This window comes from Cucumis melo, chromosome 1, assembly GCF_025177605.1.
Source record: "Cucumis melo cultivar AY chromosome 1, USDA_Cmelo_AY_1.0, whole genome shotgun sequence".
NCBI classification, from domain to species: domain Eukaryota; kingdom Viridiplantae; phylum Streptophyta; class Magnoliopsida; order Cucurbitales; family Cucurbitaceae; genus Cucumis; species Cucumis melo.
In genome coordinates, this window is record NC_066857.1 from 29,194,945 (window position 1) to 29,220,573 (window position 25,629).

General features: G+C 33.3%; 4 protein-coding genes across 47 annotated transcripts in view; 1 reads left to right on the plus strand and 3 right to left on the minus strand.

Moving 5' to 3' along the window:
• Window positions 1-6,864, minus strand: LOC103492591 (U-box domain-containing protein 3). Its single transcript, XM_008453021.3, has 5 exons — window positions 6,508-6,864; window positions 4,213-4,488; window positions 3,217-3,333; window positions 1,125-2,996; window positions 1-488 (listed from the first exon to the last, which is right to left on the minus strand). Exons 2-5 carry the CDS (start codon window positions 4,486-4,488, stop codon window positions 426-428), a joined length of 2,328 nt encoding a protein of 775 aa, XP_008451243.1. The 5' UTR covers window positions 6,508-6,864; the 3' UTR covers window positions 1-425.
• Window positions 4,481-25,629, minus strand: part of LOC103492587 (pentatricopeptide repeat-containing protein At1g63080, mitochondrial-like) — a 27,155-nt gene continuing 6,006 nt past the window's right edge. For 2 of the 24 annotated variants that reach the window (XM_051081281.1, XM_051081259.1), the window contains 3 exons: window positions 25,565-25,611; window positions 24,528-24,588; window positions 24,130-24,422 (listed from right to left, as the gene is read on the minus strand). The gene's annotated coding sequence lies outside the window, so the exon portion shown is untranslated. Of the gene's footprint in view, window positions 4,494-24,129; window positions 25,612-25,629 lie in introns of those variants that run through there. The other 22 variants (XM_051081285.1, XM_051081278.1, XM_051081261.1 and 19 more) reach the window with 21 other exon arrangements.
• On the plus strand, window positions 10,653-15,473 carry LOC103492590 (uncharacterized). Of its 2 annotated transcripts, none has more exons than XM_008453018.3 (5): window positions 10,653-11,080; window positions 11,475-12,961; window positions 13,574-13,977; window positions 15,027-15,096; window positions 15,229-15,473. In XM_008453018.3, the coding sequence occupies exons 2-5, from the start codon at window positions 11,670-11,672 to the stop codon at window positions 15,287-15,289; spliced, it is 1,827 nt and encodes a 608-aa protein (XP_008451240.2). In that variant the 5' UTR covers window positions 10,653-11,080; window positions 11,475-11,669; the 3' UTR covers window positions 15,290-15,473. The 2 variants fall into 2 exon arrangements, with proteins under 2 accessions (XP_008451240.2, XP_008451241.2); XM_008453019.3 differs by having other exon boundaries at window positions 10,729-11,031.
• Window positions 17,774-22,878, minus strand: LOC127143803 (putative pentatricopeptide repeat-containing protein At1g12700, mitochondrial). Of its 20 annotated transcripts, none has more exons than XR_007818956.1 (6): window positions 21,691-22,875; window positions 20,727-21,507; window positions 20,562-20,608; window positions 18,991-19,115; window positions 18,624-18,904; window positions 17,774-18,301 (listed from the first exon to the last, which is right to left on the minus strand). XR_007818956.1 is itself a non-coding variant. In XM_051081317.1 (3 exons), the coding sequence occupies exons 1-3, from the start codon at window positions 22,696-22,698 to the stop codon at window positions 21,129-21,131; spliced, it is 1,182 nt and encodes a 393-aa protein (XP_050937274.1). In that variant the 5' UTR covers window positions 22,699-22,878; the 3' UTR covers window positions 20,985-21,128. The 20 variants fall into 20 exon arrangements, 2 of the variants coding, with proteins under 2 accessions (XP_050937274.1, XP_050937277.1); XR_007818958.1 differs by having other exon boundaries at window positions 20,727-21,197; window positions 21,403-22,875; XR_007818957.1 differs by having other exon boundaries at window positions 18,624-18,899; window positions 19,054-19,115; window positions 20,727-22,055; window positions 22,482-22,874.

The following is a 25,629-nucleotide window of genomic DNA, read 5'->3' on the forward strand; positions in this document are numbered from 1 at the left end:
TTCATATAAATAAATAGTGCTATTGCAAATTGAAGTGGGAGTCCATAATATATCTACATTATATGTACAACCAACGCTCACAACAGAACCGGTAACAACATACAGCCTAAATCCACAACGGAAAACTGTCCATGCTATGTTCTGGCCAAGCTCAAACCAAAACAGAATCCAGAACCTACAACTCTAGATTCCAGCAAAAAAAGACAAAAAGAAAAAGATATGAAGAAGTAGAAATCCTACATTTACAATCCATTCCTCACTTTGAATGTTAGGGAGGAAAAAATAAAGAACCTGATGCACATAAACATCAAAGATATAATTCATAACTAAAGAATTTAAGCCTCTTGTACACAATTACTTGAGAAGAAACTGATGCAGATTATACCCTTCAATATTGATTATGACTTCAGAAAGTTCTCTTCCAACTATTTTCCTTTCCCTGTGGTTCCATCTCTTTGATTCCGAAAATGACTCAGCAACTGTTGCGCCTGCAATATACAAGGAAATGTTAATTCTTCTCTCTCAACACTTTCTTTGCGACGTTTTCAGGTCAGTCATAGAATATAATTGGTCAAGTTTCTGACTAAGTAATAAATCAATCAAGAATCTCAATATATTCCATCACTGTTGAGTTCGATAAGCGACAAAAACCTGCATTTACCTTTTAAGTAATGCAGCCTACCTTTTGGTGAAGAGATTTAGATGTCGGTACCTTTTGGGGTATCATCCCCTTGGTAGAAATTGTCAAAATCAACATAGTAATAAATCAATTTTGGACCTTTTGGGGTATCTCCATTCGTAATTGGACTAAAAAAATTCTTTCAACTTCACACATTTAAAAAAAGGCTTTGACCTACTCACTGAGCGGAGATGCATGCTTCATACAGGTAGTGAGGTCATGCATACTCATGGGATGACCTTTTTATTTTTTGAAGTAATGATCATTGAATAGGACCCCTCCTAAATTTGAAATGAGATAATTTAAGAAAAGAGTAGGGGAAGGGATCCCAAAAGATGAAGTAAACAAATATTATAGGTTAGCTTTAATCTCGATATGATTCATGGTGCTAAAAGCAAAGGGCTGTGAAAACAGCTTCGGAAATCAAAGAATTGATAAATGCTACCTTTTCTTTTGCCCTAGGTGTGCCAGACTGAGATAAGGCAACAAGGGGTGGGACGGCTCCTTCTTGGAGAACCAAGGTGCAAAATTTGTTACTATGAAGGCATAGTTGCAACAGAATAGATGCAGCATTTTCCTTTCCTCTCATAGTTCCAGTTTCAACAATTTCTACCAATAAGGGGATACCCCCTTCCCGTGCAATTGCCAATCGCCCCTCTGAAATTGTTGATAAGTTAGCAAGAAGAGCAGCAGCCTTGTCAACCATACCTGTGGCAGTGTCTAGAAGCTCAACAAGGTACTTAACAGCACCCGCTTGAACTATACGAGCCTTATTTTCGTGAAAAATAGATAAGTTGAACAAAGCAGTAGCCGCATCTTTCTTGCCCCTCAGAGTACCCGCACCTAAGAGTTCCACCAAGGCTCTAATTGCCCCAGACCGACCAATTTTAGCCTTGTATTCTTCTAATACAGAGAGACTGAATAAAGAAGCTGCGGAATTTTCTTTAGCAGCAGAGCTTCCAGTTTTTAAAACATGAATAAGTGGTTCGATAGCTCCTGCTTCTGCAATCATAGCTTTATTATTTTCTTCAATTGACAGGTTTAACAGAGCTGTCACAGCATGCTCTTGTATCAGCTTTCCTTCTGAATATAAAAGCGAAAGTAAGGGGCCTATTGCCCCGCATTGACCAATTATAACACGATTTTCTACATTGTCCTTGGCAAGAAGTCTCAATTCTTCTGCAGCCTTCATTTGAACTTCATCCCTTTGGCTCTTAAGGTCTGCAATCAATTTCTTGATATGCAAATCTCCGGATAAGTTATCAGATTCGGATTCAACTGGAATTAAACTATCCATTCTACCATTACTGTTTCCATTCTCCACCATGTTTGTTTCTGTTTTACAAGCCTGTAATTGTCCATCTCCTAATGATGAAGTAAACCCTGATACTTCAATATGAGATGCAGCAGGATGCTCTGATGTGATTTCTCCAGATAATTCCTTTATAAATTCATGTTTATTTGATACCTTCAACAATTCATTAAATGCTGATGGAATGTAATCAATGCTAGAGAAGGCACTGGAAGCTGATACACTCCTGCTGTAGATATAAGATTGCTGAGGGGAGGGCTGATCGAACTTTTCTGTTTCGTTCCTCCGACCTTCATTGGAATTTTCCCCAATTAAACTGGTAAAGACGTCCCCATTTTGCTTGTCAGAACCCTTTTTGACTTCAGGGGATGACCCTGCAGTTGAATTACTACCATGTACAGAATAATGAAAGCTATCACTTCGATTCAGATTCTGCTGAGACAACTGAACCAATGATGATAAACTGGAAAAGTTCAATTTGTTTTCATCGCACCAACTCAATATCATGGCTTTAACAGTATGGTTGGAAATGAGATTTGTATGTGTGAGCATCTGATGAGTGTTGGGGCAAATGTTTAATCCGCTATCAATCCACTTTTGAATGGAGGACCTGTCATAAGTTTGGCCAGATGCCACAATTACTGGGTCAAGCATCAGCTCCAATGACAATGGGCAACGAAAATATGAAGGAACCGATACTCCATTTATCCCATGGAAGTAGTCCTTTCTAACCATCCAATCTCGTATACGGATAATTAGATCCATAATCTGGTTGATGTGATGTAGTTCCTTCTTTGCATTGTTGCGTTCAGCATTTATTCTCTCCTTTTCAACAGCTATAGTCTCTTTCAGAAGTTCTTGATTTGACGTCAAATGAAGTGCTTCAATCAGTTTTAAAAGATGTTCCGAGTTTGGGCCAATGCCACTTCTTTGACTAATTAGTGCCTCTTCTATAGAGTCAGATATCCTTTCTTGCTTCAATGATTGCAGGCCTTCAAGACATTTCTGTACAGTTCATTCGATGTCATTATCATTCTTGTCAAATAAACACAAAACTATGACAAAAGAAGCATAAAAAACAAGAAAGCTCCTTACATTTCAAAATAAGAGAAAAAAAAGTTTGAGTTAAGTGTTTTATACTCCAAACAGCTTAGTTATTTAGAAAAAAAAAACAAAAGAAAAATAACATAAAATGTGATATAAAAGTTTCCAAATTTATACATACCTGAACAGCACTTAGACTTGAGCTGCATGATACTGATTCCGACAACTTCCAAATGATCTCACAGATCACTTGTGAAGAGCTTTGAATTTTTATAAGTAGTGGATCACATTTCAAAGCCTAAGATCCGTACAAAACAAAGCAAAAATTATTAACTCCAGAAGTAAAAGGCTCTACTCCCTGCCACAAAAGGACAGTTATAATACTAAACTTTCAAACTACCATATCTTTTATTTCCTACTTAATTTTCTATAAAAGATGACATATTATTAAAAAACAATTGAAAAATGGGCTGGAAAATGTGGGTTAAAATACCACTTTAGACCCTATACTTGAGAGTTTGTTCAATTTTGTTCCTTTACTTTTAATAAATCATATATTTAGTCATTTCGAAGTTAATTTTTACCAAATTGATTAAATAATAATTAATGTCATATAAGAAAATACAATATATGAATATATTTCCAAATTTTACTGTGTAAATGCTAATAGCTAATATTAAGTTTTTGAAACAAAATCAATAACAAACTAGGAGTAGGGATTAAATTTAAGATTAACTGAAAGTACCAAAACTAAAATTGAACATTTGAGAGTGCATGGACAAGAACTGAAAAAGTTCAAATGTACCAAAATGTTATTTTAACCGAAAATGTCAATAACTTTTGAAATTAGGGGTGATCATCAGTCAGTCGGAGTCAACCACACCGTCATCGAACTGACTATGGTTGGTTTGGTAAATGTTCAAACTGGCCTCGACCATCAACAAGTTGTCGGTCGATCAGTTTAACACTAAGCAAATAACTTTTGAAATTTCTCGATTTGGAACTTCTCCAAACTGACACCAACCGACTTTGGTTTGGTCGATTGACTATCATGCTTATCCCTACTTAAAATTATCGCAAATTTTCAGCTCTTGAAATCAAACAGCTCTGACAAAGAATGCAGTGGACGATGAAAAAAGAACTGGAATATAAGAAGACTGGTTCTCAAGGAACTCACGCTGCAAATTTTGCTCGTCTTTGGACACCAGTTTTCGATGAATTCTCGAGCCTCGTTTACAGCTGTATCCAGTGACTCACATTCACTATAAAATAACTCATCTGAAGAGAGTTTGAGACTAATGACATCATCAAGGACGACTTTCAGAAGTTTTAAGACAACAACGAGATTTCTGCATTTCTTGGGAAGAGGCAAAGGCTTTGTAGTGTGGCATGAAACTAGATGAATGAATCTGGAAATACTATTAGTCAGACATTGTACAGAGGCCGTTCCCATCTGTCCTGATTTCAGGGAAACGTGACTAAATTAGCAATAGATAAGCACAATATCTGGGTTAAAAAAAACATGAACATCGGCTCCTCACAGAAACAAGATTTTGATTAATACCAAAATTAAAGAAGACAATGAATTTTCATGATTTCATTTTCCATCAAAACCGAGATCTCAATGCCCAAGTCCACCCATGAGGTAAGTACTATTGGTTGCAAAATAGTAAGTATGAAACACAAATATTTTTAAAACAAGTAAAAAGAAGAAAGATATAACACCATGAGCACATTTTTTTAGTACAACCAACTAGAATCATCCAGCAATCCAATCCACTTCTTAGAAATATAACACGTATTCCTAAAAATGGAAAAATTTGGAGATGGACATAGAACCTAATTGCTTTATAGTTTATCATGGGGAACATTTTAGCTTCAACTTATATTAAATGTTGGGTTCCTTCAACTACCGAAGTGTAGGGCAAGGAGATTTGTGCAACTAGCAATGAATAGTTCAAAGATGCCCAATGGAGAGAGTGTCAACCACAAAATTCTCTTCTTTTTTGTTAGAAACAAAATTGTCCACAGAAAGAAAATAGAACATAAACTTATCCATCATAGAAAAACTATCCATATAATTTCTACTTCAAAAATGTTATACTACGAAAAGTATCAAGAATTTCCTCTTCACTCTTGTGCTTATCGTCAGAATGCAAACTATTGTTGTCCCACCGAGGCTCCTGACAACCAGGAAAAAACAGAACTTGTCCAAAGAATTCTAGGTTTCTTCTTGAACCCCCAACCCAAAACACTGAACAAAAGTTTCTGAATATTGTTAGGAAGAGAAGACACTACTGGAAAATTATAACACTTGAAGATCAAGACCTAAAAGCTAAATCTTTGTGGAAAGACTGCATAAGAAGAATAAATGTCTATGATCTTACAAATCCATTTTAAATTTTTACCAAGAGAACTATCATCAGGGACGGTTTTTCTGATTTTTTTCAGTGGTGTTAATTCATTGGAGTTAGGTTGTCCACATGAAAAATAAGTTGATTTCCAAACTCGATGTGCAAGACCATAAGGTGCAAGAGTTCAATTTGAAGACAGAAAATCAGACTTATAAGAAAACCTCCAATTTTGTCTACCATCTGAGAAGAAAAAATGACCATTTCCCAAAAGCAAATATCATACTTTCATAGGATCGCTCCAAAATAAAATCCAGCTACTAATAGAACCAACTTCCGAACATACATTGTAAAAGAAGTTCGAACATACATTGTAAAAGAAGTTCTTTAGCAATGGGATCGAGGACTCCTAGAACAAGTAAAATTTATTTACTAATAGAACCAAGCCCTTCAGCTAACAGATTACCACGAAATGGGTTTCTTTCACAACAGAACCAAATAATTCAACTATAATTTAAGGTTAAATGGGCCAGTCTTATTTTCCATAATAATGTTGCCTGTTATAATGTAAAAAAACCATCACTTTTCAATAATCAATTGTGATTAGGAGATTGATGCTCTCTGCCCTCAGATTAAACATATGATTTCTCGCATATTTTCCTACGAGGTAGCAAGAAATGGAATATAACGAGGACAATCTTTTCACTATCAGAGAACAGTTAGCTCACAAAACTCCACTCACCAGATACCAAACTCGAACCATTTGCATTGAGTAAAACAGAATTTCATTGTAACAAAATTGTATATTCATTCACTTGATAAACAGAGATTTTCATTTCCACTTAAACAATGTCCATAAAAACTAGTCCCAAAAAACAAAGGCATCACTCCAACACTCGTACACAAAATTACGCAATAAGAAACCCCCTTCCTCCAAAATCCAAGTAAAACCCAGAAACCCACATCCCAACCAAAAGAAGAGCGCAAAAAACTCCTATTCCAACTAAAGAAAAACCAAATTCCACAACAAATTTGTGAAATAAAAAAACCCCATCATTCAAAACCATAAACACATTCATGAAAAGGGATTAACGCATAATTCACCAATCAACCCATCTTACCTCCGACTTCAAAGAGGCGAATCACGGGACAACCGGATCAAAGAGGAAAACCATTTCACAAAAAACCTCCTCAGAAGCTTAACGAAATGAAATCCCATGCACCCATTTGCTAGAACAGCTCTCAGCGAGCAAAGCAAGAGGAGAAAGAGAGAGAAGAGGGAGAAAATGGAGAATTGATGCAAGTGGGGTACCTGGTTGCAGAGTTTTGGTTGTTTCCAAAAGGTGTAAAAGGGTTAAGGAAGAAAAAGGAATGGAGGCAATCGCAATAGAAGATTGAAAGAAATGGGAAAATGGGATTTTGTTTGAAACAATGATTAACTAATTTTGAGTTCTTTTTAATGGAGGATGATGGAGAAGTAATGGCTTCCATTAGACATGGATTGTCACCTGGCCCTGCACAAACGTGTATTACCTTCTCAAATTACCATTATACCCCCCCCCCCCCCCCTTCTCGTGACCTTTTTGTTTAATTGTTTGTTTTGTGTATGCTTTTATCCTAATAACTCACACCTCTATGTACGTGGAGTCGATGATCCATCCTTTGAGGAACTCTAAAATAACTTTCACAAAAGTTATCAACTTTTCATATTCACAATACTCATTTTCATTATATTATAAAAAAAAAATTCATCAAACATACCAAATAACCATTAATGTAAATTTAACCAAATAAACAAAAATAATTACAATATAGTAAAAATTTAAAATTGTCTGTCGTTGTTGTTTGATTATGAAATTTTACTATATCATTGATAGCAAAATTTTAGAATCTATAGTTTATATCATTGATAAATTATCAAATTTCACTATATTTCTAAATATTTTTATCGATTTTGACATTTGAATAAAGTGGTAAAATATTTATTTACTAATTTTAGGCTTGTTCTTGGAATTTTTGTTTCTATAATCTCTTTTAGAAATATCGTCATTTTATTGTTATTTTTCGTAAAATTAGGACATTGACATTTTAGATTTTAATGCCTTGTAGTATTTTTTTTAAAATTAAGAAAAACATAAAAATGCCTATAACTTTGTTGTATTTCATACCATTTTTGTAGTCCCTACCATTTTAAAGTTTATATTTTCTATATTTATTGAGTTTAAAATTGAAATACCATTTTTTAGTCCCAAATATCATTTTATTTTATTTCATAAGTTTAAATCTACGGTTTGTACTTTTTATAATGGATTAGATTTTGAGATTTGAAATAACCATGACTAAAACATGCAAAACTCAAACGATAAGGACCAATTATTATCATTGTTATTTTGTTTCAAACATTTTACTCTTTTAAATCAATAAAACCAGACTCTTTTATGTGCTTAAAATTCTATCAACAATCCATAAGATAGAGGATTATAGATCTTTTGATTGGTGCATGTCAAAGTGACTATCAACTAAAAGTTAGAACATTGTGATTCAAAAACAAATATTTGAATAAAAAAAGGTGAACGACGAGTAGTTAGTATTTATTATGATTATTATTATTTTTGGATGTATTGGTAGTAAGCTAACCATGAAGCAATATGATGATAAAGTGTGTGCATGTTTGTAATTAAAGAAAAGTATCTACTTAAAAATGGGAAAATGCATATCTTTTTCTTTATGTGCAAACAATATGTGTACTCTCCTTTTTGGTTTCATCGGATTATATAATGAAAAATTACTTGCAAAACATACCTCCATTTTTACCCCTAAAATGCTATGTACAAACCAAAGGGTAGGGTGGAAATTGACCACTAGAGAAGTAGTAGAAATTTTATGCCCAAACAATCTTTTCAGAATCTATTGCCAAAGTCTAGAAATTGGTCATTGGTGTTGGTATTGAAGACCAAAAATTAGCACAACTTTGTTAAAATCATATCTTCCTTAGACTACAATGTGTGAGTCCCAAAGCCAAGCAAACTCAAGTTTTCACTACCCATTTAAGCTTTATAAATATATGAATTCTCCTTCGGCTTGAGATCCATATGTTTTAAATCTATGAACCTCAAGTACTATAGAAAATTTAAACTATTAGAAGGCTCTACGTTCGTGCTACTTAGATTAAGATGACAACTATTTTTTCTTAGAATTCAATAATATTCACATATTTCATCTCTTCAAAAAGAATTAAGATATCAAATATTAAAAAATTCATACAAATTAACAGAGAAACTTGAGTTCTAACTCCACGAACTACGTTTGTCTCATACAATATGTAGGATGATTCTTTATTTATCTTTATATTGATTGAACCATCCTTCAAAATTTATTTTGTTAGAAAGCGGTCACACAACACGATTTCACATTACAAGAAAGCAGCCAGAATAATATTTGAATTTGTTGGTTTATATATATGCACTTTGAACAAACCTTTAAGAAAGAGATAAATAATACTAATTGTAAACTTATTACCTATTATTTTTTTATTATAAATTTTAAAATCATATTTCACATGTTTGTGTTTGTTTGAATAAAAATTATTACGATTATATAATTAATTTTAAAAAAATATAAGATTTAAAATAAACATTTAAAAGGTAAAAAACTAAAATGGAATAAATTTTATAATATAGGGATTAGAATGAAGGAAGAGTTGAAATTTGTAATATAATACATATTCACTCAATCAAATCAAACTCAACAAGGTTCGATGTTTTTGGAGAAGGAGCAATAAAAAGGCTACACATTTTTATGGTTGAAAGCTAGTCTAACCCTAACCCTAACCCTAACCCTAACCCTCCCTAAATAGGAACTTCAAAGTTCTTCTTATTTGCCATGTTACTCTTCCCTAACTTTAATTATTATTTATGTCTCTAGGAAACCTAAATTAAATATAATTTAACTACATGGTGAAGTGTATTTTAATTTGAAAACAAATAATCAAAACTAATAAAATCACAATGAAATACTTATTTGAGTGGTATTTTTTCTCTAAAGAAATTTACTAATCAAAATCTACAATTTAAATTCTAAACTTTCAATCTTTGTCTACTAACGTTACAAAATAATTTACACATATATAAAGAAAATTGTTAAGTGCCACATTTTTACTAAACACCAGTGGAGTACCATGAAAGTTGAGTGCGGCCAAGTTTTTTCTTCTTTGTCTTTGTACTTTGAGGTTGGTTCAACTTTAGCTTCTTATTTTTTAGAAGTCTAGTTTTAGTTTCAATATTTTTAATAAATATTAAATTTAGTCTTAAAAGTTATTTTTTTTTTATTAAAATTGGTTATGTAGTAATAATACTAATAGTAACAACAATAATAATTTGGTTAAAATATTATTTTCATCCCTATAATTTTAAATGTCTAATTTTGGTTTCTATACTTATAATAAAGCTTAAAAGTAGTCTATACTAAGTAAGGTGATTAGTTGGTATGAAGAATAATAATAATAACAAAAAAATACGATTGAGAAGGAACGTTTTTAAATATTAAAAAATAAATCAAATATAAAAAAGTTAGATTTTGTTTTTTTTTTTGTTTTAAATTATATTTTATATTTATTATCTTTTTTCGGCCAACTAACCATTTCTAGAGTAGTTCAATAGTCCAAATATATTTATTTTTATTTTATGGGAGGGTAAGAATTAAAATTGAATATTTGAAAATAGGTAGATTAAAATAATCATAAAACATGGTAAGACAAAATGATATCTTAACATAATAACATTTAAATAAGAAAATACTAACCATTATTTAAAAAAATTACATAAACCATGGATACTAAATTTAAATTTTCAAATTTAGGAAAATTTTCATTAACGTGTAACACACTAAAAATACATCATGAAAGCGAACATTTTTTTAAATATTACAGTTTTATCATCTCTTTTCATTATCTTTCTTCTTTACCTTCTCTATCATTTGGTTCAAAGATCATAAATCTACAAAAAATAAAAAATCAGACTAGCAATTGGATTATGTACCAAAGGACCGTGAAAAGAATCTTAAAAATTTTTAATCAAATATAAACAATCAAAACCGTATTTTTTTTATTATATTTTTGAAGAGGCCCATAAATTTAAGAATTATTGAAATTAATATAATGAGAAAATTAAACAAATTAAAGTAAAAAATATTTGTATGCAAAAATAAATAAAAAAAGATGAAATTTCATTATAATTATAAATAAGTTTAATTAGTTTTTATCACATTTGAAAATACCGTAAAAATCGTACACAAAGGGAAACAACCGCTTATCAGATTAAACTTGGTGGAGTAAGATTTTTGATAGCCTAAACCAAAGCATTCAATCTCCTTCATCGAATTTCTAACTACAATCCTTTGATTTTTGAAGGAATTCGTAATCGAAGTCAACGATCAGAGTATGTGGGGTAGGGTTGAAGTTGAATTATACCCTCACAAGATTTTCCAATTTCTCTCTTTCCTTTTCCGCTCTGGAATTCGATCTATGCTGCAAATTTCCCACCAAAATTTCTCTTCTTTCTATCACCCAATTGGATTTCCGTTTCTAAATTCGGTTCCCAAGAGGCTCAGACGACGGATTTGGGGATTCCACTTAGTGAGAAGACTCGGTTAGCACTTCTTCAGTTTGAACCCTAATTTTCTAGTTGAAACTGGAAGGTATTTTTGTTTTCTTTTAATGGATTTTCTGAGATTTGTTTCTTCTGTTGGCTTCCTTTGTTTAATCTATGATTAAAAGTTTCTTCTATTTCTTCTGATCGTTGACTATTTCTTTTTTGGTGGGGATGATAAACCCTTTTTACCTTTTCTGAAATAGGCTGTTTTTTTTTGTAATATTGTTGTGATATGTTTCTCTGTTTTTTGAAGTCTACTGATGATATAGATATCTGACCAACGACAGTGGCTTTATCTTAATGTTTGAATCTGTGTTCGAACCAAACTGTTTGGACTTATTTACCGTACAAGAGGAATACCCAGTTAAATGTAAAAGAAAAGAAAAAAAAAAAAGAAACAATTTCTCACTTGTTTCTAAGTTATTGCCTGCATATTCTAGGTATGAACGGGTCTGTTTCCACCAGTTGTACTACCTCTTCAAGTTGCAGTTTCATTGGATTGTTGGATTGGATTATTGGAACTTCAAGACCTATTCATAGTAGGAGGGGTTTGAGTTGAACCCGGAGTGTGAAAATATAATTCACTGCTGCTCAACTCCATATGCTTTATTTTCAGTTCTTTGCATTGGAAGAAGATGTCGTGGGTGAGGGGTAAATCTTCTGGTTGGGCAGCTTTTAATCTTAAGCAACAGAATAATGGCATTCAGGATGAAGTTGACGGGGATCCATTCCCACCAATGTCAACTACCCTCTCCTCTCTGCCACCACGTGAAAACTTGCGCGGAGTTAATGGTCGTTCAGGGAGATCTTTCTCGTTTGCTCCCATTCCTTCGGCCGATTCTCCGACTTTACCGGGAAAATGTGGTGCAAAAAAGACAACATTAGGAAATTTCAGTGCAAAAAAGACGATACTTGGTGCTTCTAACATTCAAAGTGGCAAGAAGATGGTTGAAGAAACCAATGATGTTTTATCCTTTTGGAAGCTTAAAGAGCTTCATCCCTGGGCTGATATTAGCTTGATTATGGATATAATGGAAGCTGTAAATAATGACTTCAATGAGGCATCTACTTTATTAAACACAATGGTCTCTAGTGACAATTTAGAGATCAATAATGAGATGAGCAACTTAGGACTGCATTCCTCTAATGATCTATCGTGGATGATGGGTAAATCTCCTGGCTGGGAAGAGTTTAACCTTCAGCAACATAATAGAGGCCTTCAAGGTGAAAAGGACCCGGAAGCATTCCCACCAATGCTAACCAACCATCCCTCTCTGCCACCATATGAAAACTTGCACGGAGTTTATGGACGTTTAGGGAGATCCTTTGCATCTGAACCCCTTCCTTCTGCCGATTCTCTGACTTCTCCAGGAAATTATGGTGCAAAGAACACAATTCCTGATGATTCTGGCATTCAAAGTGGCAAGAAGGTGGTTGAAGAGAACACTGATGTTTTAGCCTTTTGGAAGCTTAAAGAGATTCATTCTTGGGCTGACTTTAGCTTGATTGTGGATATAATGGACGCTGTGAATAATAACTTCGATGAGGCATCTACTTTATTAAAAACAATGGTTTCAAGTGACAATTTTGAGATCAATAATGAGATAAGCACTTTAGGACTGCATTCTGCTAATGATTTATTGTGCAATGGGGATAATGATGTAAGCATATCATCAGAAAGAACGATCAATGGTCCCATCCTTAGTCCCACACTAAAGGCTGCGCAAGGCATGCATCAAAATGATAATACGGGTGGAGAAGATTGTACCAAATTGTTTGTAAATGATTATTTTGAAAGAAATTTCTTTCCTAATGCTGGAAATTCAAAAATAGCTCTTGGTTGCTCAAAGTCTGTTCCTATTGAGCCTGAGTGGGAAGAAGATGATATTTACCTGAGCCATCGGAAAGATGCTATAGCAATGATGAGGTAAATAAGTCTTCTATCTACTTTATAATTGACTTGTTCTTCCTGCTTCAGTTTGATTTGTTTCCCTTAATAAACATTTCTGTTAAAATTTCCATAATAAAAACTTTTTTTTTATAATTTATTTAATGCTTCTTTTATCATTGTGATGCCCCACCAGATTTGCGGGGTTCTTTGTATTTGTTAATTATTTTTACCTTGCGTGAGAAGAATGCTTAAAGAATTTATATATATGAGGATCTCTTCTATAGGTTGTATCTCTGTGTCCTTGAGAGTTATGAGGAGACAACAAACTGTGTATACTGAGCTAATTTATCTTTATACCTCAATCTTTGGAGAGTAGTGGAAAGTTGAGACATTAAGGAGATATTGAATCCTAGTTCACATCTCTCAGTCCATTGTTTACATTTTTATTCAAATTGATCCTGCGATCATGCTTAAAAGAAATGTTCAAAGATGTTGGACAGACATGCTAGTATCGTGGCTTTGGTTTTATTTTTGGATGTAGTGTAAAATATATTGTTCTTGGGGGACGGTTCAAGTAATCAACACTATGGGAGTTGATCTCTTACTCAATATAAAAATATGTTATCTTTTATTTTCTTTAATCAATAGGTCTGCATCTCAACATTCAAGGGCAGCCACTAATGCCTATCGTAGGAAGGATCATGCCTCTGCCAAGTATCATTCATCAAGAGCTCAAGAACAATGGCTTGCTGCAAAAATGTTGAATGATAAGGCAGCTAATGAAATTTTACAAACAAGGAATAGTAAAAATGGGCTCTGGAAGTTGGACTTACATGGGCTGCATGCAGCCGAGGCTGTTCAAGCCTTGCAAGACCACTTGCTGAAAATTGAAACTCAGAATGCCTCCAATCGGTCCTTGTCGCCAAAGAAAGCTGAAAGGAAAGGATTTCAGCGTGCTTCATCCCTTGAGTATCTTAGTTGTATGGACTCAAAGTTGGACAAAGAATCACCATCATCTAGGCATAGGCCAACATCATTGGAAGTCATAACAGGTATATTTTGTATCTGTTCACATTTAACTTTCAAATTTCGACATTTGTGTTTTCTTAAAGTTAGGGTTTCTATATATTTTGTGTTTTCTTACAGTTATTTTGTTATAGTAGTCTCAATATTCTAATTTTCAAATGGTAAGCATTTTTGTAACCCTTCTTGGGCAGGGAGATACCTTTCTGGTCTACCTCAGCCCCACCCTCCAAAAACAAGGCTCTCCTATCACAAAAAAAATCTCCTAGTAACTCTGTCATCTTTCTAGCCTTTTTATTAGAACTTAAACTGAGAGAATAGTTAGGAAGGCTCAATGTAAACAAAAATCAGAAGTGGAAGTGCTTCGTTGGCCAACTCCCTCAAAAAACCTTTTGTTAGGGAGTCCCAGAAGGAAGGGGACTTGGTTTTAGCATGTAGACAGAGCCCAAGATAAGTTTTCGAGTTGCTTATTTTACAACTGAACGGCCGAACCATCCAGCAACATGAGGTTTCCTATTGGAACGGCTTTGATGCGAACACTAGAACCCTGGTGCTTCGTACCTATGCGAGGACTTAGTAGTTAGTTAGTTAGGGAGTGGTGTGGAGAGTACACGTGTCATGATTTTGGGTCCCACTTCACAGTAATGGACAAAATAAAAATCTGTTTAGCTGAGGCTACGAGGGTTATATATACATTAGAATAGATATGACAATAGGTTGATTTGGTTGATGGGAAGTTTTAAATGTTACTAACACTCTAATTAGAAGCACAAACAATTTAGTTTGCCTAACATGTCTTGTGTCGAACACTTGGACACTCACACACTTGTTGGATATGTCTCATACATGTGTTGGAACACTTGTTGAATAGATAAAAAGGATACATATGACAATAATAATAAATTGAGTGAAAAATACATCAAACTGATTTTTTAAGCATATAAATGCATCAATCCATCTACTTTGAATTTTCTTCTCATATAAAAATGAAATATATTTTAACAAACACGTCCTCGTGTCCTAGATTTAGAAGAAAAAAAAATGACATTCGCCGTGTATGTTTTATTTGTTCTTGAAGGTATAGGTAAACATAGTAAGGGGGAAGCTGCTCTACCAAAGGCTGTGACAAGTTTTCTTACTGAAAACGGGTGAGTTTTACGCAAGTGTTTGTCAGTGTCATTGAAACCATTTTTTCCCTCATGTTGATTTTATCCAAAAAAAAAAAAAAAAACAAAAAAGGGTAAAGATGTTTATGGATTCTATCACTTGATAATTTGCAGGTACCGTTTCGAACAGACAAGGCCTGGAACGATTAGTGTCCGGCCAAAATTTCGTAGGTAAAAGGGGAAAGCATTCATTATTTTTATTTGTCAATATATAATTGCTTTAGGAGAATATAATGTTAAGTTATTTAGTTAGAACAACATTATATAATGGTTGCTATTACTTCAAATTGAACCTCAAACTTAGATTAAGGTTGTATTCTTAACCTTAAATGTCAAAATGATGAAGTTTAACCCCTTAATAAGTATCGCCAAAAAGTTCTATCCTATGTAAACGATTAAAAGAATATGAAATCCATAAGGTTATAGACACAATATGAGTTTTTTTCTTTAATAAAAAGTTCAAATTTAGAAGTATTTTATATAATTTAATCGACAAATGATTTAGATGAGATCAAATCAGAATGTAAATCGGTAGATACATGAGACCGAGTTTAGCCTCTTTTTTTTTAGATTTAAAGTTCCATTCCCTCCATTATTATTGATTTATTGGTGAACAAAAAATTATGAGTAGACGAGGAATTATATCCCTTTCGTTTCTTTTAGATTGATTAAATCATTTTTTAAGGAAAAAAATTCAATTAAATAATTTTTTTTTTACTATGATATCATTTATGTCGTTAATTTCTTATGAATCCTCTTCTAAATGATAAATTCCTCATGAACTTTTTTTCACTTCTCAAAGTGAACTAAAATAAAATATAATTGAATATCAGGTTATTTAATTATCCATCCGTACGAGTTTAAAATGGTTCAAAGATATCAAAATTATTCACACATTATCATTATACATATCATATATACATGTATGATTTGTATTTTGAGTTTGTGCGCAACATAGAATAAACCATTACTTTAATTTACACGAATGTGATACTACAAAAACAATTTACACGAATGTGATACTACAAGAGTGTTCATTCGATGTATTTTGCATTCTATCTAAAAAACTTTCCTCCAACGCTCATGGGATACATCGTCAGTCGTCTTCTTCATCGACATTTTTCTTAAGCGTTCTTCTTCGTTGTAGTTTACATTTACGCACGTAGACTTATTCAAGTTTTGTCTCCTCCCTCAATTTTTCTCTCTTACTTCATTTGTTAATCGCATCACCACAATGCTCGATTGATCATATCTTGGCCAACCTCTAGTGTCGCAAATGGTTGTCATTTGAGTGTGTTTCTCAGTCGTGCATAGTCTTTCTATCTCTATTTCTTTTAGCTCTTTTTCTTTCCTCCACACAAGTGTTGTCCTGTCACACTTCCAAACTCACCCTATCGTTGTTGCCCATTTTTTTGGGGTGAGTTTTTGGGTGTTTTGGTTAAAATCTTGATCAACAATTTAGTTTAACCATGATTTAGGTTAAGTTGAGTTGAACTTTGGGGGAGGATAATGTGTTTTGTAAACTAAAGATGGTTGGATGCAGTTTGGTGAGTATCAATGCTCCAAAACTCTTTTTGGATTCACTTGTAGTTCAAGAATTTGGTAGTCCCATTGGACCAATGTTTGGAGTATGGAAGGAGTTCGAGTTTTATGTTTTTTTTGTTTGACTAAGTATTGTTTGGTATGTTTTAAGGAGAATTTTTTATTTGAAACATTGTGAAATTTTATAAAATCTTATGTTTTAACCAAGGTTTAAAAATATTGATGTTGATAGATATATCAAAATCTTAATTTTACAAAAAAATTCAGTTTTGAGGGGTATTTCTTAAAAAAATTATAAAAATTTAAATTATTAAATAAACATTTTATTATTTTTAAATAAGTCATCTTGTTTTTTAAGTATACTAATATCATATTTACGTTTATTTTTTTTGTGTATTTTAAAAAATAGCAAAGTATCGAAACTACTTATAAAATATAACAAAATTATCAAACTCTCTACGACCCATTTAAATTTTTTGCTATATTTGTAAATAGTTTCCTTTCTTTGTGTTATTCATAATAATTCCCCTTAGTGTTTTGTGATTTGTGAATCTTGTTAAGATGTAATGAAACATTGATCTACCCCTTTTACCGATATCAAACTCATGTGAATGTAAAAATGTCAATAAAAATATTGACATATCAATGAAAATTTAAAATTATAGCTTTAACTTAAAATTTTAGTTTTTATTTTGGATGCTAAAATGTGGTATAAAAATTGGATTTGAAATTTCCTGATAATACTTTTAAAACAAAGATTAACAGTTTCCATCTAAAATTAATAGTATGGATATTTTTGAACCATTTTTTGAAACTTTTGAAAATTTAGAAACATTTTTTACACAAAAGATAAAGTTTAGGGACATTTTTAATAATTTAGCCTTCATGTTTATTTTATACCTTCATCAAATGTAATCAATGATAGGCCTGGAGGCTAATACACTTCTGCTGTAGATATATGATTGCCGGGGGAGGGCTGATCGTACTTTTCTATTTCGTTCCTCCAAGCTTCATTGGAATTTCCACCCAATTGAACTAGTAAAAAAGTCCTCATTCTGTTTTTCAGAACCCTTTTCAATTTCAGATAATGGCCCTCCAGTAGAAATACTACAGTGTATAAAATAATGAAAGTTATCACTTCGATTCAAATTATGCCAGCACAACTGAACCAATGATGATAAACTGGAAAGTTCAATTTGCTTTCATCGCACCAATTTAATACCATGGCTTTAATGGTGTGATTGGGAACGAGATTAGTATGTACATCTGATGAGTACTAGGGAAAATGTTTAACCCGCTATCAATCCACAAATGCCACAATTACTGGATCAAGCATCAGTTCTAATGGCAATGGACAGTGAAAATACGAAAGAATTGGGACTCCATCTATCCCACGGAAGTAGGTCCTTTCTAACCATCCAATCTCGTATAAGGATAACTCGATCCATAATCTGGTGGATGTGATGTAGTGTTCCTCCTTCGCATTGTCGTGTTCAGCAGCGATTTGACTTCAAATGAAGTGCTTCGATCAGGTTTAAAAGATGTCAGAGTTTGGGCCAATGCCATTTCTTTGACTAATTAGAGCCTCTTCAATAGATTCAACTATCCTTCCTTGCTTCCATGATTGAAAGCCTTTAAGACATTTCTGGACAGTTCATTACATGTCAATATCATTCTTATCAAATAAGCAGAAAACTATGAGAAAAGATGTATCAAAATCAAGAGAACTTTTATTTCAAAATAAGAGAAAAAGTTTAAGCGCTGTGTTTCCAACTCCAAACAGCTTAGTTAATACTATTATTAATTTCTTTTTGAAATGGAAACAAGGCTTTTCATTGATAGAAATGAAAAGGGACTTGTATCCGAAGTACAAACAACTTAGTTATTTAGAAAAAGGAAAAAGAAATATAAAATAAAATCTGAAAAAGAGCTGGAATATAAGAAGGCTAATTCTCAAGGTAACTCACACTGCAAATTTTTCTGTCTTCAGATGCCATTTTTCGATGAATTCTCGAGCCTCATATACAGCTGCATCCAGAGACTCACATTCAGTATAAAATAACTCATCTGAAGTAGAGTTTGAGGCTAATGACATCATCAAGGACGACTTTCAGAATTTCTAAGACAACAACGAGATTTCTGCATTTCTTGGGAAGAGGCAAAGGCTTTGTAGTGTGGCTTGAAACTAGATGAATGAAACTGGAATTACTGTTTGTCAGACATTGTACAGAGGCTGTTCCCATCTGTCCTGATTTCAGGCAAACATGACTAAGTTAGCAATAGATAAGCACAAATATTTTGGTTAAAAAAAAAACAAGAACATCAGCTCCTCACAGAAACAAGATTTTGATTAATATGATAATATGAACAATATTATCAGAACATGGCTCTCACTACCATCAGAACATGGCTCTCACTACCCAAGTCCACCCATGAGGTAAGTGTTAGGAGTCTCCGACCTGAAACTCAAAAAATCCTTGAATAATAATCCAAAAAAAATTTCCACAAGCTAATATTAAAGTAAGAAGAAAGCATAAAGAGAACAACACAATATCAGTAAAAGAAACAATCCAGCTCCTTCGAGAAGGCTGGCAACCTCTCCCTAAAAGCTCTCAGCAGCTTTTTACCAAAAATGAAACCTAAGCAATCCCAAAACATTCCCTTTTATATTAGTGATATGGTGGGGTCCTCAGGTGTTCTCCCTCTCCAATGAGCACCCTAGCTGAATCCTTCTGTGAATTCCCCTTCTTGCCCATCTTTTATAAGTATGAAGGTTGGAGGTCTAACAGTAAGTACTACCGGTCACAAAATAGTAAGTGTTAAACCCAAATATTAAAGAGGAAAAAAAAAGTAAAAGTATATAACACCATTAATATATCTTTTTAGTACAACCAACCAGAATCTGTCATGTAATCTAATCCACTTCATAGAATATAACCAGTGATCCTAAAAATGAAACAACATGGAGATTGGAAGGAATGGAGTTGCCTTATCGCACCTTTAATTTGTGGATGGAAAAGGGGAGTCCTTCCTCATGCTCAACCATATGGTGGCTTTCTTCGAAGATATGTCTAGCCTAAATCAATAGGAGCAAGTACACCATTTTTGGAATTAATGCATAGGAGCAAGTACACCATTTTTGGAATTAATGCTGATCATGTTAAGTTGCAGAGGTGGGAGAAGGTGTTTGATTGTGAGGTTGGCTCCTTCCCTACTTACTACCTCAAGCTTCCTCTGGGGACAATCTGAGAACTTTGTCCTTTTGGTATTCTATTTGTGAGAAAAACCTTAGGAGCTTGGCGGCGTGGAAGAAAGGGATCCTATTTGTGGCAAGTGCATATCTCAAATTTCATGTTGGCAATAATTTAATTTAAAATATTATACAATTGGGCCAAAAGGCACTCCAAATAGGGGAAATAATCAAAGCAAATCCTCTTCCAAAGATACATCCCCCTTTCTTACATTGAAAACTCACACGTGTGTATCATTCTAAAATGGTAATTCTTATAGGTCATTTGAATCAGTGAAACTCGGTCAACCTAAGAAGAGTTGCTAACTCCACTCTTGCCAAAAAGTTCATGTGCCCACAATTAGAAAACATCTATTGCATGTCGTATTAAATCCTTATATTGGGGCCTCATGACAACTCTAGTCTTTGCTACAAACATTCCCTTAATTTTAATAGAATATAACAATAATCCTCAATCTAATAGTTATCATGGTTCTCATAACTTCGATGATCTTCTAACACTATCTTGTTTTCTTATACTTGAATTTGGATGCAATGAGTGTCAAATTGTGCATTTGATTACATCAACAATCAATCACTGGTTCAGTAAACTAAATCAGACAAACAATGAAGAGTGAAGAATATAAAGATAGATTCAATGACTAAGAGAACATACTTATTTGTTCCATGCAGGCTAATGTGCTACTGATGAAGATGATCCTCCTGAAATCCCAATAACGCATATCAAAAAGTCAAAGTGAAAGGATCTATAAAGGCAAGCAATCTACAATTCTACAATACTAAGAAGTGGAACAGAGAAGAAATAGAAGTGTATACCCACCGAGTCCATAAAACAATGTTTCATTTCTTCTTGTACTTGATTAGAAATCTGAGTCATTAGCCCCTAATGAGTCTACCAATAAGTGTTATATTAACAGCGTTAACGCTCTTGGACGGGAAACCTTGGAAGCAAGTCTAGACATCCTTGATATTTTTCAATTTTGCAAAGCATGCCTGCGATTATGGCGCAAAATGTTGACATCTAGCGATACATCCCTCTGAACCATCATATGAAGAAGTTCGACCACCTTCTCTGATTTCTTACTTTCAAAGAAACCTCGTAGAAGTGCAGTATAAGTAATTCTGTCGGGAGTACAACCATTTTTTTCCATCTTCTGAAATAGAATATTTGCCTTATCTACTTGTCCCCCTCTGCAAAATTCGTGGATCATAATATTATAAGTCACAACATCTGGTTGAAGATCTCCTTGGGATAGTTTTTCGAATAGCTCCCAAGCAGTTTCAAGTTTCCCTGCTTTGCATAGGCCATCAATTAGACAATTAAAGCATTCAATGTCCAATTTCATGTTATATGATTTTAGCTTATTGAAAAGTTCCATCGCTTCAAATAAACAACCATTCTTACACAACCCATTTAAGAAAATACCATATATATATAAATCCTCAGGAATACCATAAACTTTCATGACACCAAATAGCTTCTTTGCATCACCAACCTTGCCTCCCTGAAAAAGCCCTCTTAACAAGGCACCATATGTTTTCACATCTGGCCTCTTTCCCACTTGAAGCATTCCATTATAAATCTTCATTGCTTCTTCCACCTTTGAGGTTTTACAATACCCATTAATTAGCACAGTGTAGCAAATCACATCAGGTTCACATCCCTTACTTAGCATGCTAAAAAATAGTTCCCTCGCACTATTAAGATCACCAACCAAACAAAACCCCTCAATCAATGAATTATAAGTAAGCAAATTAGGAACAGAGCCTCTTTGAATCATTACCTCTAGCAAATCCTTAGCCTCGACAACCTTTCCTTCCTTGCAAAGCACATCAATCAACACATTAAATGTAACCACGTTTGGTTGAATACCTTGATTCACCATCTCATTGAACAAACGTTTAGCCTCCTCCCACTTTCCACCACAACAAAATCCATGAATCAAAGAGGTATATGAAATGACACTGGGGATCATTCCTTGAGCTTTCATTTCCTCGAAAAGTTCTCTTGCCTCGTCTTCCCGTCTATCCTTACAAAGCGCATCTATAATGATAGTGTAGGAAACAACAATAGGCTTAAAATTAATCCCATATCGACTAGTGTCATTGAGCATTTCCTGATGCAACTTAAGTGCGACGTCAATATTTCCTGTTCGACAAAGTCCTTTGATTAAAGTCCCATAAGTAATCGCATTAGGCGTACAACCTAACTTTTGCATTCTTGTAAATAAGAGTGTGGCTTTACTAATCCTATGCTCCATACACAAGCCCTTAATTAAGGTGGTATATGTGACTATATCAGGAACGTAACCTCTCCTTAAAATCCCTGCCATGACCGCAAGACCTTCGCCAACCCGATTCAAATTACAGAGGCAATTCAACAATATATTCAGAGTGCAGCAATCAGGTGAAAGTCCAGATAGACGCATTTGATTATAGAGGTAAAATACTTGAGAGTAATGCTTAATCTTAGTAAGTCCAGAAAGTAAATGAGTGAAAGAAGATAAGGGAGGGGTAGGATTTGAACACATCATCAGGTGAAAGAAATGGAAGGCTTGAGTTGCAGTAATGTTACCTGTCTTGCAATTGTGTAGGAACATTGAAAGCTGCTGTTGACACGAAATGGGTGTATTGAAATTTTGGGGTGATACATGTAGGGATTTAGGATGAATTGGAGATGAAAATTGGGGATTTGATGATGGAATGATCGGAGAGTGAGTAAATAGAGAGGAAGAGAGGTTGGGTCTAACAATGGAAGAAGCGGAAGGTACCGTCTTTGAAGTGGAAGCCATGTTTGATTGATGAGAAAAAATGTTGAGAAGAGAGCGTACGAATCGGAAGTGTTTGGGTTTGGGAGACTGCCCATTTCTTCCTTTGATCTACCGTCGTCGTTTTTTCAGCACGCAAATCTTCCAATTTTTGCTGCCACGAAAAGTAATTTTAAGTAAAAGATCAAAATGGCCAAATTAGAATATTGGCTTTTAATAAGGGGACACAATATTTAAATTGTATATTTGAACATACTAATGAAAAATTTCAATATTCCTACATGCGCTTCCTAAAATACCAATGGAAAATGAAATGATTTCATGGGCCCATAATAGAAACTACAAAAATGTCCCATCCAACACTAACCATAAATTGATCACTTATGTAAGTAATATAATATTTGGTATACGATGTTGTAACAAGATCGTCTAAATTTGGCTACGATCGTTTAGATTTTGTTATTATTTCGTGCACGATCATTTAGATTTAACCGTATGATGATATCGATATTCTAACGATTTTTTTAAAGATCTCCTGAATAACAATTTAAAAAAATGAAAGGAAAATAGATCTTTTATATTTTATATTTGGTACAAAATAACAATTTGAAAAAAATAAAAAAAATATGTCAAGAAAAAGACGATGAAAATGAAAAAAAAAATTGAATAACAAAGAAGAAAGAAAAGACAAACCTAAAATTAAAAAAAAAAAATGACTTCACTTCATGTACCTTTTGATTTTAGATTCAAACATATCTTCTAACTTTAAAAAGTGGTTAAAAAATATTAGTTTTGGATTAACACTGTTAGAGTTTTATTTCAAAAATGCTCTTGGACTTAAATTTTTTATTTTTTTTTTAAATACTCACTTGATATATGAACTGAAATCGTTAATATCTAGCTGTAAAAATAACTCTAAATTAAAAATATCTCTTACTTTAGTATAGTGATAAATTTATTCAAAGTTTTATTGGGTTAAAAAAAAAATAATTTTTAAACAATTATAGCCTTGCTTGATAAGAATTTATTTTTAATTAAGCATGTACATACTACTTCTACCTCCAAATTTCTTCATTTATGTATTTACTTTTTAGTGAAGATTGTGCTAAGCTCCCCCTAAAACGAAAACTCCCTCTCATAAGAATTTGAGCTCCCCTTAAGTATGTAAGACTCTCTCATTGTTGTATATCTTTTTGTTTAACAAAATTTCATTTGTTTAAATGACTTAGGGCTCTCTCTAAGCTTAGAGAATTAGTTCTCAATGAATCACAAAGCACAATAGTAAAGAGAATAGAGTATATTTTCAATACACGAAACATTCCATTTTTCTAACACAAACCCAAACCCAAACGTTTACAATTTAAAGTTAAACCCAAACCTTCAGCACATTTCTGGACAGTTCATTAAATGTCAATATCATTTTTATCAAATAATGAAGAAAGGTATGACAAAAGATGGATCAAAGTCTAGAGAACTTATATTTCAAAATAAGAGAAAAAAGTTTGAGCTAAGTGCTTACTACTCCAAACATCTTAGTTTATTTAGAAAAAGGAAAAAAGAAATTTAAAATAAAATGTGTTACAAACGTTTTCAAATTTATACATGCCTGAACAACATTTAAACTCGAGCTGCATAATACCGACTCCGACAACTTCCAAACAATCTCACAGGTCACTTCTGAAAAGCTTTGAATTTATCACAGATTTTCAGCTCTTGAAATCTAACAGCCACCAACAAAGAACGGCCAGCTAATTTCATGAAAGCATGCAAAAAAAAAAAAAAAAAGAAGCATATGCAGTGGATGATGAAAAAAGAACTGGAGTATTAGAAGGCTAATTCTCAAGGTAACTCACACTGCAAATTTTGTTTGTTTCAGACACCAGTTTTCGATGAATTCTCGAGCCTCATTTACAGCTGCATCCAGTGATTCACATTCAGTATAAAATAACTGATCTGAAGAGAGTTTGAGGCTAATGACATCATCAAGGATGACTTTCAGAAGTTTTAAGACAACAACGAGATTCCTGCATTTCTTGGGAAGAGGCAAAGCCTTTGTAGTGAGGCATGAAACTAGATGAATGAATCAGGAAATACTGTTAGTTAGACATTGTACAGAGGCTGTTCCCATCTGTCCTGATTTCAGGGAAACGTGACTAAATTAGCAATAGATAAGCACAATGTCTTGGTTAAAAAAAACATGAACATAAGCTCCTCACAGAAACAAGACTTTGATTAATATTATAATATCAACAATAAAGAAGACAGTGAATTTTCATGATTTCAATACCATCAAAACAGGAATCTCACTACAAAAGTCCACCCATGAGGTAAGTACTACCGGTCACCAAATAGTTAAAGTGTTAAACACAAATATTAAAGAGAAAAAAAAGGGTAAAAGAAGTAGATAACACCATGGATATATTTTTTTAGTACAACCAACCAGAATCGTCTAAGTAATCTAATCCACTTCCTAGAATATAACCAGTAATCCTAAATGAAACATGGAGATGGACAGTGAACATAGAAACTACTTGCTTTATAGTTTATCATAGATTCATAGGCAGCATATCAGCTATAACTTATATTAAATGTTGAGTTCCTTCAACTTCCAAAGGAATTGGGCAAGGAAATTCTTGCAATGAATAGTTCAAAGATGTCAGTAAGAGAGTACCAACCATAAAAATTTTCTTCCCGTTTTTTTTAGGCTAAATCTTGTTCTTTTTTATTAGAAGAAAAATTGTCTAAAGAAAAAAAAATACAAACAGAAAGAAAGGAGAACAAAATTTGTCCACCATAGCCACAGAAGTTACAGATAAAACTCTCCAGATAATTTATATTTCAAAAATGCTATACTACAAAAAGGAAAGCACAGAATAAAGAATTTCCTTACACTCGTGATCAAATGCACCTATTATTGTCCCACTGAGGCTCCAACAACTAGAAAAAAAAAAAGGA

Excerpts from the sequence above, each read along its gene's own strand:
- LOC103492590 (XM_008453018.3), top strand. The coding sequence starts at position 11,670 with ATGTCGTGGGTGAGGGGTAAATCTTCTGGTTGGGCAGCTTTTAATCTT. Across the intron at positions 12,962-13,573 it reads GATGCTATAGCAATGATGAG|GTCTGCATCTCAACATTCAA; the intron begins GTAAATAAGTCT and ends TTTAATCAATAG. Across the intron at positions 15,097-15,228 it reads AGTTTTCTTACTGAAAACGG|GTACCGTTTCGAACAGACAA; the intron begins GTGAGTTTTACG and ends GATAATTTGCAG.
- LOC127143803 (XM_051081317.1), bottom strand. The coding sequence starts at position 22,698 with ATGGCTTCCACTTCAAAGACGGTACCTTCCGCTTCTTCCATTGTTAGA. Across the intron at positions 21,508-21,690 it reads AGGCTAAGGATTTGCTAGAG|GTGGAAGAAGCAATGAAGAT; the intron begins GTAATGATTCAA and ends AAAACCTCAAAG. Across the intron at positions 21,198-21,402 it reads GGCTTTTTCAGGGAGGCAAG|GGAAACTTGAAACTGCTTGG; the intron begins GTTGGTGATGCA and ends TATGCAAAGCAG.
- LOC103492591 (XM_008453021.3), bottom strand. The coding sequence starts at position 4,488 with ATGGGAACGGCCTCTGTACAATGTCTGACTAATAGTATTTCCAGATTC. Across the intron at positions 3,334-4,212 it reads AGACGAGCAAAATTTGCAGC|GCTTTGAAATGTGATCCACT; the intron begins GTGAGTTCCTTG and ends TACGGATCTTAG. Across the intron at positions 2,997-3,216 it reads CAAGTCTAAGTGCTGTTCAG|AAATGTCTTGAAGGCCTGCA; the intron begins GTATGTATAAAT and ends TGAACTGTACAG.